The 13251-nt window shown below is 40.8% G+C and overlaps 1 protein-coding gene across 1 annotated transcript; it reads right to left on the reverse strand.

The window, feature by feature from the left end:
- Positions 1 to 9809: 9809 nt before the first annotated feature.
- On the reverse strand, positions 9810 to 12931 carry PCDHB5 (protocadherin beta 5). Its single transcript, XM_032336454.1, has one exon. The coding sequence runs from the start codon at positions 12705 to 12707 to the stop codon at positions 10320 to 10322; it is 2388 nt and encodes a 795-aa protein (XP_032192345.1). The 5' UTR covers positions 12708 to 12931; the 3' UTR covers positions 9810 to 10319.
- Positions 12932 to 13251: the final 320 nt, after the last annotated feature.

A 13251-nucleotide genomic window follows, 5' to 3' on the forward strand; every position in this document is an offset into this window, starting at 1 on the left:
AGTAAAACCAGCAATCGTAAACATATTAGATGGGTTTAGTTTCTTCTTTGAAACAAAGTTATTTCCAACTCAATCCTAAGTGCTTCCTTCCTTCCGTGGGCATTCCGATTCCCGCTTGATGGCATCCCTGGCATCTGTGTAGTCCTTTGTGCATTCTCTTTGCCTGCAGGGCCACCAGGCATCTTCACATATAGCTTACTGAATTATTTTTCATTTTAAAGCAAATTTTACTAGCAGTACTGTATCGGTGAAACTCAATTTAGATCATTGAAATTTCTTTGAGAACATTGCTTATTATGAGAGAAAAAAAATGATATCTTAATGTATCATCCAAGTATTATTAGTTGGTATGTGAAGACACTGCCTTTGTATGGAAATGGATTACTTTAGATTCTTTCAGGAGAATGTTTCTCTGTTTTATTCTCTTTTGCTTTCCTTTGCTAGAATAGAATTGAATTGACATTTATGAACTTGTCTCACAAGTAATAACTCACTAACATTTGTGGGAAAAGTTCAACACATTCAAAGCAAACAGGGTAGCTTCCATGTACACATTACCCAGCTTCATATCTTGCCTTTTTTCATCTATACCTTCCCCTCCACTCTCCACTTCCCACTCAATGTTTGTTTTTGTATAGGTCTTTTCTTAAGGTAATGTTTACACAAATTGAAATGTGCCAATCTTAATAGTACAAATGGATCCATCCATGTAACCCACACCTATGTCAAGATATAGAATATTTCCATCATTCACTGGAAATCTTTAATCATATTTTACAACTTAATTTTAATAATTAGGTGGCAAAATCTTGGTCTCCTTTGGATACAACATGGAAGGGTAAACAATGTAAAAAAAAAAACCACCATACCTTATGCTCATTATGCTCATGTATGCTTATGTGAAGTGACAGCTCATTAAGATTAATTTAACTGATTATTATCAGTGAGCTGAAATAATACTTTGATGAAACATTGTAAAGTATATTAACCTCAATTTTATTTAGTTACCTTACAATTATTGCATAGCTGATCAAGCTGGTTCCCATTTTTATGCTACAAATGTTTGTTTTCTTTACATTCCATTATAAATTTTTAAAATTCTTCAAGTTCTGAATGTGAGAATCCATCAAAATCCTAGAGGAGAATACAGGAGGACCTCTTGGACCTCAGCTGCAACAATTTCTTGCAAGACATGTCTCCAACGGTAAGGGAAACAAAAGCAAACTATTGGAACTTCTTCAAGATAAAAAAACTTTTGCATAGGAAAGGAAATAGTCGACAAAACCAAAAGACAGCCTACACAATGGGAGAAGATTTGCAAAGTCTTATCAGATAAAGGGTTAGTATCCAACATCTATAAGGAACTTATCAAACTCAACACCCAAAAAATAAATAATGCAGTCAAGAAATGGGCAGAAGACATGAACAGACATTTCTCCAAAGAAAACATACAAATGGCCACTAGACACATAAAAAAATGTTCAACATCCCTCAGCATCAGGGAAATACAGATCAAAACCACAATGAGATACCAGATCACACCAGTCAGAATGGTTAAAATTAACAAGTCAGGAAATGACAGATGCTGGCGAGGATGTGAAGAAAGGGGAACCTTCTTACACTGTTGGTGAAAATGCAAGCTGGTGCAGTCACTCTGGAGAACAGTATGGAGGTTCCTCAAAAAGTTGAAAATAGAGCTACCCTATGACACAGCAATTGCACTACCAGGTATTTACCCTAAAGATACAGACACAGCATCCAAAGGGGCATCTGCACCCCAAAGTTTATAGCAGCAATGTCCATAACAGCCAAACTATGGAACTATGGAAAGAGCCCAGATGTCCATCGACAGATGAATGGAAGATGTAGAATATATATATACAATGGAATATTACTCAGCCATCAAAAAATGAAATCTTACTGTTTACAATGACGCAAATGGAATTAGAGGGCATTATGCTAAGTGAAATCAGTCAAATTAGAGAAACAAACTTTCATATGACTTTACTCATATGTGAAATTTAAGAAATAAAACAGAGGATCAATCATAAGGAAGGGAGAGAAAGATAAGATAAAGACAAAATCAGAGAGGGACACGAACCATACAAAACTTTTAACTACAGGAAACAAACTGAGGGTTGCAGATAGGGAGGAGGGTGGGGGGATGGGGTACTAGGTGATGGACATTAAGGAGGGCACATGATGTAATGAGCACTGGGTGTTATAGGCAACTGATAAATAACTGAACTCTGCCTATGATACTAATAATACACTACAAGTTAATTAATTGAATTTAAATAAAATAAAATTTAAAACAAAAATGAAAAACATAAAAATTCTTCAAGTTTACTAAAAATGAAAAAGACTAATCTTCAAGATTAATCTCCCAAATCTTTAATTTTGTTATGCATCTCTTTAAAACCTTATTTAATTTAGCTGTATCCAAAGAAAAACACTAATTCAGGACCAAGATGGAAATATGTAAGCAATCACTTAAAGAACCCTCTGAATTGATGGGAGAAATGATGCAGAAAAGTTTGAAAATATAAAGGATTTGAGGGGCTTCTAGTTGGCTCAGGTAGTTAAGCTTCCAACTCTTGATTTCAGTTGAGCTCATGGTCTCAGGGTTGTGAGATCACTGAGCCCTGTGGCTCTGTACTGGACATGTAGCCTGATTAAGATTCTCTCTCTCTCTTTCTCTCTTTCCCCCTCTAAAAAAACAACAAAGAACCAGCTTTTTATTTTTTTTAAAGATTTTATTTATTTATCTGACAGAGAGAGACCAAGCAGGCAGAAAGGCAGGCAGAGAGAGAGAGAGGAGGAAGCAGGCTCCCCGCCAAGCAGAGAGCCCAATGCGGGACTCGATCCCAGGACCCTGAGATCATGACCCGAGCCGAAGGCAGAGGCTTAACTCACTGAGCCACCCAGGCGCCCCAAGAACCAGCTTTTTATTTCATTGATTTTCTCTATTTTTATTTTTATTTTTATTTTGGATTTTGTTGGTTTCTTCTATTATTTTTATTTATTTTCTTCCTTCCTCCTGTTTCCCCTGCTTATTTTGGGTGTATTTTACTGTTCTTTTTCTAGATTCTTGAGGTGGGAGACTAGATAATTGATTTGAGGCTTTTCCTCTTTTCTAATGTATGCATTTAGTGCTATAGATATATAGCACTCTTTTTTTTTTTTTAAAGGAGACTCGTTTTTTTTTTTTTTTAAAGATTTTTATTTATTTATTTATTTGACAGACAGAGATCACAAGCAGGCAGAGAGGTAGACAGAGAAAGAGGAGGAAGCAGGCTCCCTGCTGAGCAGAGAGCCCGATGCGGGGCTCGATCCCAGGACCCTGAGATCATGACCCGAGCCGAAGGCAGAGGCTTTAACCCACTGAGCCACCCAGGCGCCCCGATATATAGCACTCTTAACCCTCTCTGCACTGCTTTAGCTTTGTTGTCTTTTCCTTTTCTTCTTTTAAAAAAAAAGATTTTATTTATTTGACAGAAAGCACAAGCAGGGGAGTGGCAGGCAGAGGGAGAGGAAGGAGTAGGCTCCCTACTGAGCAGGAAGCCTGATGTGGGGGCTCAATCCCAGGACCCCAGGATCATGACCTGAGCCAAAGGCAGACACTTAACCACTTAACCGACTGAGCCACACAGGCGATCCTGTCTTTTCATTTTCTATTCAGCTTGATATAGTTTTTATATCTTTTGAGACTTTGTCTTTGATCCAGGGATTAATTAGAAGTGTGTTGTTTAGTTTCACGTGTTTGAAGATTTTCCTGTATTTTTATGTTATTGCTTTTTTAGTTTGATTCCATTGTGACTGGAGAACCCACACTGTATGATTTTAATTCTTTTAAATTGGTTGAAGTTTGTGTTATGGCCCTGCTTGTGTAGTTTATCTTGTATATTTTCTGGAAGCATTTGTAAAGAATGTACATTCTAGTGTTTTTAACTAGGAATTTCATAAATACACATTAGATTCTCTTGGTTGATGGTGTTGTTTAGTTCTGAGTTCTTGCTGATTTTCTAAGTTGTTCTATCACTTGTTAAGAGAGGGTGCTGAAATATCCAACTTTGATTGTAGATCTATTTTTCCTTCCACTTCTGCCAATTTTTGCTTCACAAAATTTGCAGCTTTGTTACTTGGTGTATACATACTAAATATATATGGAATACATAGGAATGCTCTGTCTTCTTCTATTGTTATATAATGTCCTAGTTTGTCACTTTCTGGTAATTTTCTTCCCTCTCATGTCTACTTTATCTGACATTATTATGGTCACTCTTGATATATTTTTATTAAACTTTGCATAATACATTTCCCACCTTTCTCATTCAATCTGCCTATATCATACTTGAAGTGAAGTTTCTTGTAGACAGCATACAGTTGGACAATTTTTAATCAATCTCTTTGCTTTAATTGGTGTGTTTACACCAATTACCTGTAATGTAATAACTGATGTTAGAGCATAAGTCTAACATTTTTTTGTTTTCTATTTGTTCTTTAGGAGTTTTTTTTGTTTCTCTCTTTTCTTTTTCCTAACTTCCTGTGTGTTATTAGAACATTTTTTAGAGTTCCACTTTGATATATCTGTAGTGTTTTTTAAAACTGTTATCACATTGTATAGTTTTTATTGTGGTTGCTCCATACAGAACTTATTACAGTTTACTGGTATTGTCAATATACCAGTTCAAGAGCAGGGTGGAAAACTTACCTCCCTTTATATCCCTTTACCATCCCCATTTATAACTGTCTTAAAATTTTCCTCTCTATATACTTAGAACTATATCAGACATAATCAGATATAATTTGGGATTCAACCATAAAAAAACATAATTTAGGAAACTCAAGAGAAGGAAAGCCTATCATATTTATCCATATTTTTGTTTATTGTGTTTTTCTTCTTTACTGATGTCCCAAGATTCCTTTTTTTAAAAAAGTGGGCTCCATGTCCAACATGGGGTTGAACTTAAAACCCTGAAATCAAGAGTCGCATGCTCTCATTGAGTCCCAAGATTCTCTTCATTTTAATTGATTCCTTCCATTTGGAGAACTTCCATCAGCCATTCTTTTAGGGTAGGTGTACTGGAAACAAATTCTCTTCCTGAAGGATATTTCACTGGATATAGGATTCTGAGTTAACATTTCTTTTCTTTCAGCACTTGAAAAATATGTATCCGATTTCTTTCTGACCTCTATGGTTTTTGATGAGAAGTCTACTGTCCTTCAAATTGTTATTGCTCTATGAATAATGTGTCATTTCTCTTTCACTGTTTTCAAGATTTTTTCCTTGCCTTTAGTTTTCAAGAACTTTGACTATGATGTCTTTTGGTGTGGATTACCAATTACTATGCCATGAGATTTTCCCCCATGTTTTCAGCATGTTGCTCCTCTGCTGTGAAGTTGCCAGGATATCCCTGATTCCTGTAGCAACATATATCAACACTTCTCCTAGGGAAGAAATATAAATACTCAAAATAAAGTGAGGCACTCACTTTTAAAAAGGATGGAGAAGAAAAACCAAAGATATAAAATAAAAGATTAATATAAGAAACATAGAGAAATAATTGAGAATATTCAATATCTGACAAACAAAGTCCCAGAGGAAAAAAACAGACAAAATTAGGAATACAGTTATTAAGGCAATAATAGTAGAAATGAAATAGCTCCAGATATGAAAAAGCATAAATTGTTAGAACATAAAAGACATTAAATGACATATAATATAGAACATATTAAGGAAGTGTAAGAGAAAACTAAATGCATTTTCAGACATGTGGAGACAGGAGTTTATTTTTCATGTACTGTCTCAGGAATCCACTTGAGGATCTACTGTAGCAAAGAGAGGGACTTTTTTTTTAAGGAGATAAGTAGTCTATCAATGGACTTAACTAGGAGAGGTATGACAACAAGATGATAGTTTTGTTCACACTTAGAGATCATTTAGCCCAGGAAGAACCAGAAAGATAGGGGGCTTTAGATAAGAACGATGGGAACCTGAATTATTGATTTAAAGATATTTGAAGATCGGGGAGCCTGGGTGGCTCAGTGGGTAAGCCTCTCCCTTCAGCTCAGGTCATGATCTCAGGGTCCTGGGATCGAGCCCTGCATTGGGCTCTCTGCTCAGTGAGAAACCTGCTGTCTCCTCTCTCTCTGCCTGCTTCTCTGTCTACTTGTAATCTCTGTCTGTCAAATAAATAAATAAATAAATAAATCTTCAAAAAAATATATTTGAAGATATGGTAAAACCAACTGATGGAGTCTGAAATGGTGACTCTATTTGATCTTGATTTGATCTTGATTCTAGGAACACTCTATTTTCAATAACACAGGAAACACAAGAATAGATCAAAGGAGCAAAAAACACAGTCTTTACCACTAAGTAATATGGTTCTGCAATGAATAATATATGTTAAAAATATAACATAAAATTTAACATCATAACCATTGTTCAGTGTACAGGTCAGCAGTGTTAAGTATATTCACACTGCTGTGAAACAGATCTTGAGAACGTTTTCATTTTGCAAATCTGAAACTCTATAGCCACTAAACAAAACTCCCCTTTTCCTCCTCCCCCTATCCCTGGTAACGACCATTCTACTTTCTGTTTGTATAAATTTAACAACTTTAGAAACATGATTTAAGTGGAATCATATAGTATTTCCTTTTTGTGACTATCTTATTTCACTTAGAATATTGTCCTCAGGGGCGCCTGGGTGGCTCAGTGGGTTAAGCCGCTGCCTTCGGCTCAGGTCATGATCTCAGGGTCCTGGGATCGAGTCCCGCATCGGGCTCTCTGCTCAGCAGGGAGCCTGCTTCCTCCTCTCTCTCTCTGCCTGCCTCTCTGCCTACTTGTAATCTCTCTCTCTGTCAAATAAATAAATAAAATCTTTAAAAAAAAAAAAAAAAAAAGAATATTGTCCTCAAAGTTCATCCATGCTATCGCATGTGATAGGCTTGCCTTCCTTTTTTAAGGCTCAATAATAGTCCACTCTTTACACACACACACACACACACACACACACACACACACACACACACAATCACATTTTGTTTATGCATTCATCCATATGTGGGTATTTGGGTTGCTTCCATCTCTTATCAGTTGTGAATACTGCTGCTATGAATATGGGTGCACGAATATCTCTTTGAGACCCTGCTTTCAATTCCTGTAGATAAACACCCAGGAATGAAATTGCTGGATCATATAGAAGTTCTCTTTTAAATGTTTTGTCCTGGCTTATTATGAGTGAATACTGGTTTAAAAAAATATTTACAGGGGTACCTGGGTGGCTCAGTGGGTTAAAGCCTCTGCCTTGGGCTCAGGTCATGATCCCAGGGTCCTGGGATTGAGCCCTACATCAGGCTCTCTGCTCCGCAGGGAGCCTGCTTCCCTTCCTCTCTCTCTGCCTGCCTCTCTGCCTGCTTGTGATCTCTGTCTATCAAATAAATAAATAAAATCTTTAAAAAAGTATTTACAGCTTTAATCTCACTTTCTTTTTCTCATCTCCTAAATAAAATTCAGTAAGAGCTCTAAATGGAATTACTGCCATTCACCAAAAGTATCCAATCCAGGGCTACTTCCTTGAACCCTATGCAAAATCACCTAACACAAGCCCAAAATCTATAGCTCCTTTAAAAAAAAAGATTTTATGGGGCGCCTGGGTGGCTCAGCGGGTTAAGCTGCTGCCTTCGGCTCAGGTCATGAACTCGGAGTCCTGGGATCGAGCCCCGTATCAGGCTCTCTGCTCAGCAGGGATCCTGCTTCTTCTTCTCTCTCTGCCTGCCTCTCTGCCTGCTTGTGATCTCTCTCAATAAATCTCTCTCAAATAAATAAATAAAATCTTTTAAAAAAAATAAAAAAAATAAAAAAAAAGATTTTAGGGGCACCTGGGTGGCTCAGTGGGTTAAGCCTCTGCCTTCGGCTCAGGTCATGATCTCAGGGTCCTAGGATTGAGCCCCGCATCGGGCTCTCTGCTCCATGGGGAGCCTGCTTTCCCTCTGTCTCTCTCTGCCTGCCTCTCTGCCTACTTGTGATCTCTCCCTGTCAAATAAATAAATAAAATCTTTGTTAAAAAAATATTTAAAAGATTTTATTTATTCATTTGACAGAAAGAGAAAGATATGCAGTGAGAGAGGGAACTCAAGCAGGGGGAGTGGGAGAGGGAGAAGAAGTAGGCTTCCCACTGAGCAGGGAGTCCAATGCAGGGCTCTATTCTAGGACCCTGAGAACCAGGACCTGAGCCAAAGGCAGAGGCTTAAAGACTGAGCCACCCAGGTGCTCCTCTATAGCTCCTTTTTAAGGTGCTATTCCTAAGGTGACTCATGCTTTCCCAGAATGTGTAGTTTCCCTCATTACCAGTCAATAAGCCCAACTTTGTTCTGAATCAGTGTGTCCCTGGTGATTTTTGGGTGCAGGGCATTCATAAATTATATGTCATTAAAGGTGAATTTTTAATGTTGATTTTCAGTAAACAGGTGTACAGACAAAAGGGGGAATTCTTAGCTATGGCTATGGAGTAAAAAAATGTCATCAACCTTGACAAAAGTAAAATTTAATCTGACAGAGATCTGAAAGTGCAAGGGAGAAAGAAGGTAAGAGAGAAAAAATAAGAATTATATTCTTCTCTAATACAAATAAATGCAAAGGAACTGTTGTTAGTGGAACAATAAATGTTAGTGGAATAATAAATAAAAGGTTTCAGTTTGTGCAGGGAAGTACTGGAAAACAGTGACACAGCCATATGTGAAGAATGGGTGAGAGAAGTTTTAAATGTGCTAGGTACTAAACAACAGCAGGAAACTGAGGAAATTTTTAAAAGTTTATGAAAAAGTTACAAACACATTCTTTAATAATATAGAAATGAATATAAAAAGAACTAGAAATAAAAGGTTTAAAAGTACTTTCAATGGGATAAAATGAAAAACAAATAATACCAAGCATTGGCAAAAATGTGGAGGAATTGGTACATCCAGACTGTACTGACAGCAGTGTAAACTGGTAGAATCAGTTTGGAAAACTATTTGGAAGTATCTACTAAACGTGACCATGTACTTTGTAAATAAGCAGGAATTTCACTCCTGAGTATATACCAACAGAAAGGCATATACATGTTGGCCAAAGGACATGTATGAGAATGTTCAAAGCATTATTATCCAAACAGTCAAATGTTGCACGAACCCAAATATCCATCTACAGAAGGATGGGCAATAAATTGTGGAATATTCACATAATGGAATACTATAGAGAAATGAGAATAAAAAACTAAAATTAAAAGCAGTATCATAGACAAATATCATAAACATAATGTTCAGTGAAAGCAGACAGACACACAAACGGTTCATACTCTACTATTCCATTGATATAAATTCAAAATAGGCAAAAACTAAAACATACTTTTGGCAGTCAGCATATTTGTTATACTTGGGCTGGTAGTGACTTTAAGAAGTGATTTGTGTGACACTTGAAATGCCAGCAATGTTTCATTTCTTCATCAAGATACTGTTACCAAGTATGCTCACTTTCTGAAAACACACTGAGCTGATGTTAGGGTTTGTTCCCTTTTCTGTATGTATAATTAAATAAAAAATGTTTTTTTTTAAGTTTGCCAGTGTGGATCAGAGCTCTGAAAGAAAAGTAGAAGATTGTTGCCTTTAAAAAAAAATTTACTTACTTATTTGAGAGAGAGAGAGCAGGTGGGTGGGAAGGGCAGAGAGAGAGAGAGAGAATTTCAGGTTGACTCCCTGTTGAGCCCAGAGCCCCACGCAGGAGGATTCCTACCCAGAGATCAAGACCTGAGCCAAAATGAAGAGTCTGAATTCTTAACCATAGGAGCTACACAGGTGCCCAGGATATTGTTGCCTTTTCTCAGGTGTTAGAAAACCTGACACATTACACATTCTAACACATTACATTTGTTATCATCTGCATTTATTCCTTTGAAAACAAAATAAAATTATGTAAAAACTTTTATTTTTGCTATTTAGCATCAAAAACACTGGGAGTGTGATGAAACAATGGATAGAATACAGAGAAAAACAATATTTGATTTCGTTAAAATAGCGCACCCTGACAAATACCATAAGGAGCAAACATCTGAGAGAAAAGCATGCATAGATTTCAGGTGGCACTGTGTAAATAGATGCAATGACATGGAATTCAGCTTTTCAAGAACAGACAAGATAAAGTTCAAAGAATAAATTCACTACAAAAGGGAAATCATACCTGAAGGAGGAGTTTTTCTCCATGTCGTGCTCAAACTCGGCCTTTGGGGACATTAGAGATAAATGACAAAACACAAGGCATTATGATCACATCCCTAACTGAATCCAAAGCTATTCCGGAAGGTGGCGTTTCCCTCTATTTCTTCCCCAGCGCCATTCGATGTAAATTTGGGAATAATTGGCTTCAGGAACTTGAAGTCGCCGGTCCCAGAGCCTCCCCTCAGACACACCTCATACTGGTAGCTGTGGGAAAGGGTCCCCGCGCCGCTGACGTCCACCAGGTGGCCCGGAAACGGACCCTCGGGCACCGAGCAGCCGCCCCCCGACGCCGCCCGCCTCCTCCTGCACAGCCGCACCGCCACGAACACCAGCACCGAGAACAGGAAGAGCGACGACACGGACGCCAAGGCCACCACCAGGTAGACGGTGAGCGGGTCGGCGCGGGCCTCGGCCGCCGCCGCGTCCGGCAGCGGCAGGTAGGGCTGCGAGAAGCCGTCCACCAGCAGCACGTGCAGCGTGACGCTGGCCGACAGCGGCGGCTCGCCGTGGTCCCGGACCAGCACCAGCAGCCTGTGCTTGACGGCGTCGCGCTCGCTCAGCGGCCGCGCCGTGCGCACCTCGCCGTTGTGCGCCCACACGCCGAACAGCCCGGGCTCCGTGGCCTTGAGCAGCTGGTACGACAGCCAGGCGTTCTGGCCCGAGTCGCCGTCCACCGCCACCACCTTGGCCACCAGGTAGCCCGCCTCGGCCGCCCGCGGCACCAGCTCGGTGCAGGGCGCCGAGCCGTTCTGCAGCGGGTACAGCACGAACGGCGCGTTGTCGTTGGCGTCCGCCACCAGCACGCGCACCAGCGCCTGGCTGCTGAGCGCCGGCGAGCCGCGGTCGGCCGCGCCCACGCGGAACTCGAACGCCTGCAGCGCCTCGAAATCCAGCGACCTGAGCGCGAACAGCTGCCCATTGTCCGCGTTGATGGACACCAGCGAGCCCAGCGGCAGCTGCGGGTCGTGGGGCGGCAGCAGCGAGTAGGTGACCTGGGCGTTGGCGCCCGAGTCTCTGTCGGTGGCGCTCACGCTGCCGATGTGCAGGGCGGGGCTGTTGTTCTCGCGGACGCGCAGGGTGTAGGTCGTCTGGCTGAAGGTCGGGGCGTTGTCGTTGACGTCGGACACGGTCACCGTGAGGTTGTGCTGAGTTTTCAGCCTGGGGGTCCCCAGGTCGGTGACGGTGATGGTGATGTTGTACTCGGCCTGGCTCTCTCTGTCCAGTGGTCTCTCCGTAACTAGTGTGTAGAAGTTCTTGAACGTAGGTTTCAGGAGAAAGGGGAGATCGTTCTGGATGGAGCAAACCACCCTACCGTTGTCCCCCGAGTCTGGATCAGAAACACTGAAAACAGCCACTACGGTCTCTGGTGAGTTTTCTGGGGTAGAGCTTGAGAGCGTCGACATGGTAAGTTCAGGGGCATTGTCATTCACATCCACAACCTCTATAGCTACAGTACACTTTCCTGAAAGCCCCCCGCCATCTGTGCCTGCAATTTCCACAGTATAGTATCGAGTTGCCTCGAAATCCAATGCCTTTTTCAAACGAATTTCTCCTGTAATTTCATCTATTACAAATGGTTGAGTAACTTCATCGCCTTGGAAGAGAGTGTAGACTACATTCCCATATGTTCCTGCATCTAAATCTTGGGCAGAGACAGCGACAACCAAGGAGTTTAGGGGGCTGTTTTCGGGGACCTGTACCTCATAGAGCGACTGTAAAAACTGAGGGGCATTATCATTGATGTCCACGACTTCAATACGGACTGCAGTGGTCCCGGACCTGGGCGGAGTCCCACCATCCAGCGCTGTGAGAGTTAAACTGAGCTCAGACTGCTCCTCCCGATCCAGGGATTTGTCCAGCACGAGCTCTGGGTATTTTCGGCCATCTCCGCGATTACGAGTGACAACGTGAAAATGGGAGTTGGGGCTGATTGTGTAGTTCTGCACAGTGTTGATACCTATGTCCAAGTCCTGAGCTATTTTCAAAGGAAATATGGTCCCTGGTTGAACACTTTCTGGGATTTTTAGGAGCATTTCCTTGTCTAGGAATTCTGGGGAATGGTCATTTATATCCGTAAGCTGCAGCTCAGCCTGAAAAAACTGCACTGGGTTTTCCAGTAATAACTGGAAATAGAGTATACACGGATCTGTCACCCCACACAGCACCTCCCGGTCTAGTTTTTCATACAGCAGCAAATTCCCGGTTTCTATATCCAGCTGCAAGACCTGTTTGTTTCCTTTGTAATGGATTCGCGCACCCCGAGTAGCTAGCTCCCCAACCCTGAGCCCCAGGTCTTTTGCCAAGTTGGCCACAAAGGAGCCACTTTCTGTTTCTTCTGGCATGGAATACCTAACTGCATCAGAACCAGCCTCCCACAAAAGCAACAATATAGCAAGAAAGATAACTTGCCTTTTCTGTGGCGTTTTTGCTAGCACAATCTCCATTGTTCAGATCCAATTCAAGAAGGTGCAGTTTCTTCAGCTCTGTATACAGTCAACCCAGATGATTTGGTTGAATAATCTCGATTTATTTACTTCTGACTTGCCCTAAAATAATGTCCTCTCTGAAAATATCTGCCCCTAGATCTTACTAAAATGCTTCCTTCTCTTAGGAAGCACTCATTGTTCTGATTCCCAGCTTAATGGCGTCCGGGATATCCACAGAGCCTTTCATTCATAGCGCTAGCTTGCAGCGCCACCAGGCGTCCTTATTTACTATAGCTATAGTATTTGCCATTTCATTCCAAATTATAACTGGTATACTACCAAAGCCCTTTTAAGTCCTTTTAAGTGCGCCAAATGGTATCTCCAGTTCTCAGGTATTGGAAATTTTTTTTAAGATTTTATTCATTTATTTGACACACATACACACACACACACACACACACATCACAAAGTAGGCAGAGAGGCAGAAAGAGAGAGGGGGAAGCAGGCTCCGCGGGGAGCAGAGAGCCTGATACGGCCCGGATCCTAGGACCGGGAGATCATG

This window comes from Mustela erminea, chromosome 3, assembly GCF_009829155.1.
Source record: "Mustela erminea isolate mMusErm1 chromosome 3, mMusErm1.Pri, whole genome shotgun sequence".
NCBI lineage: Eukaryota > Metazoa > Chordata > Mammalia > Carnivora > Mustelidae > Mustela > Mustela erminea.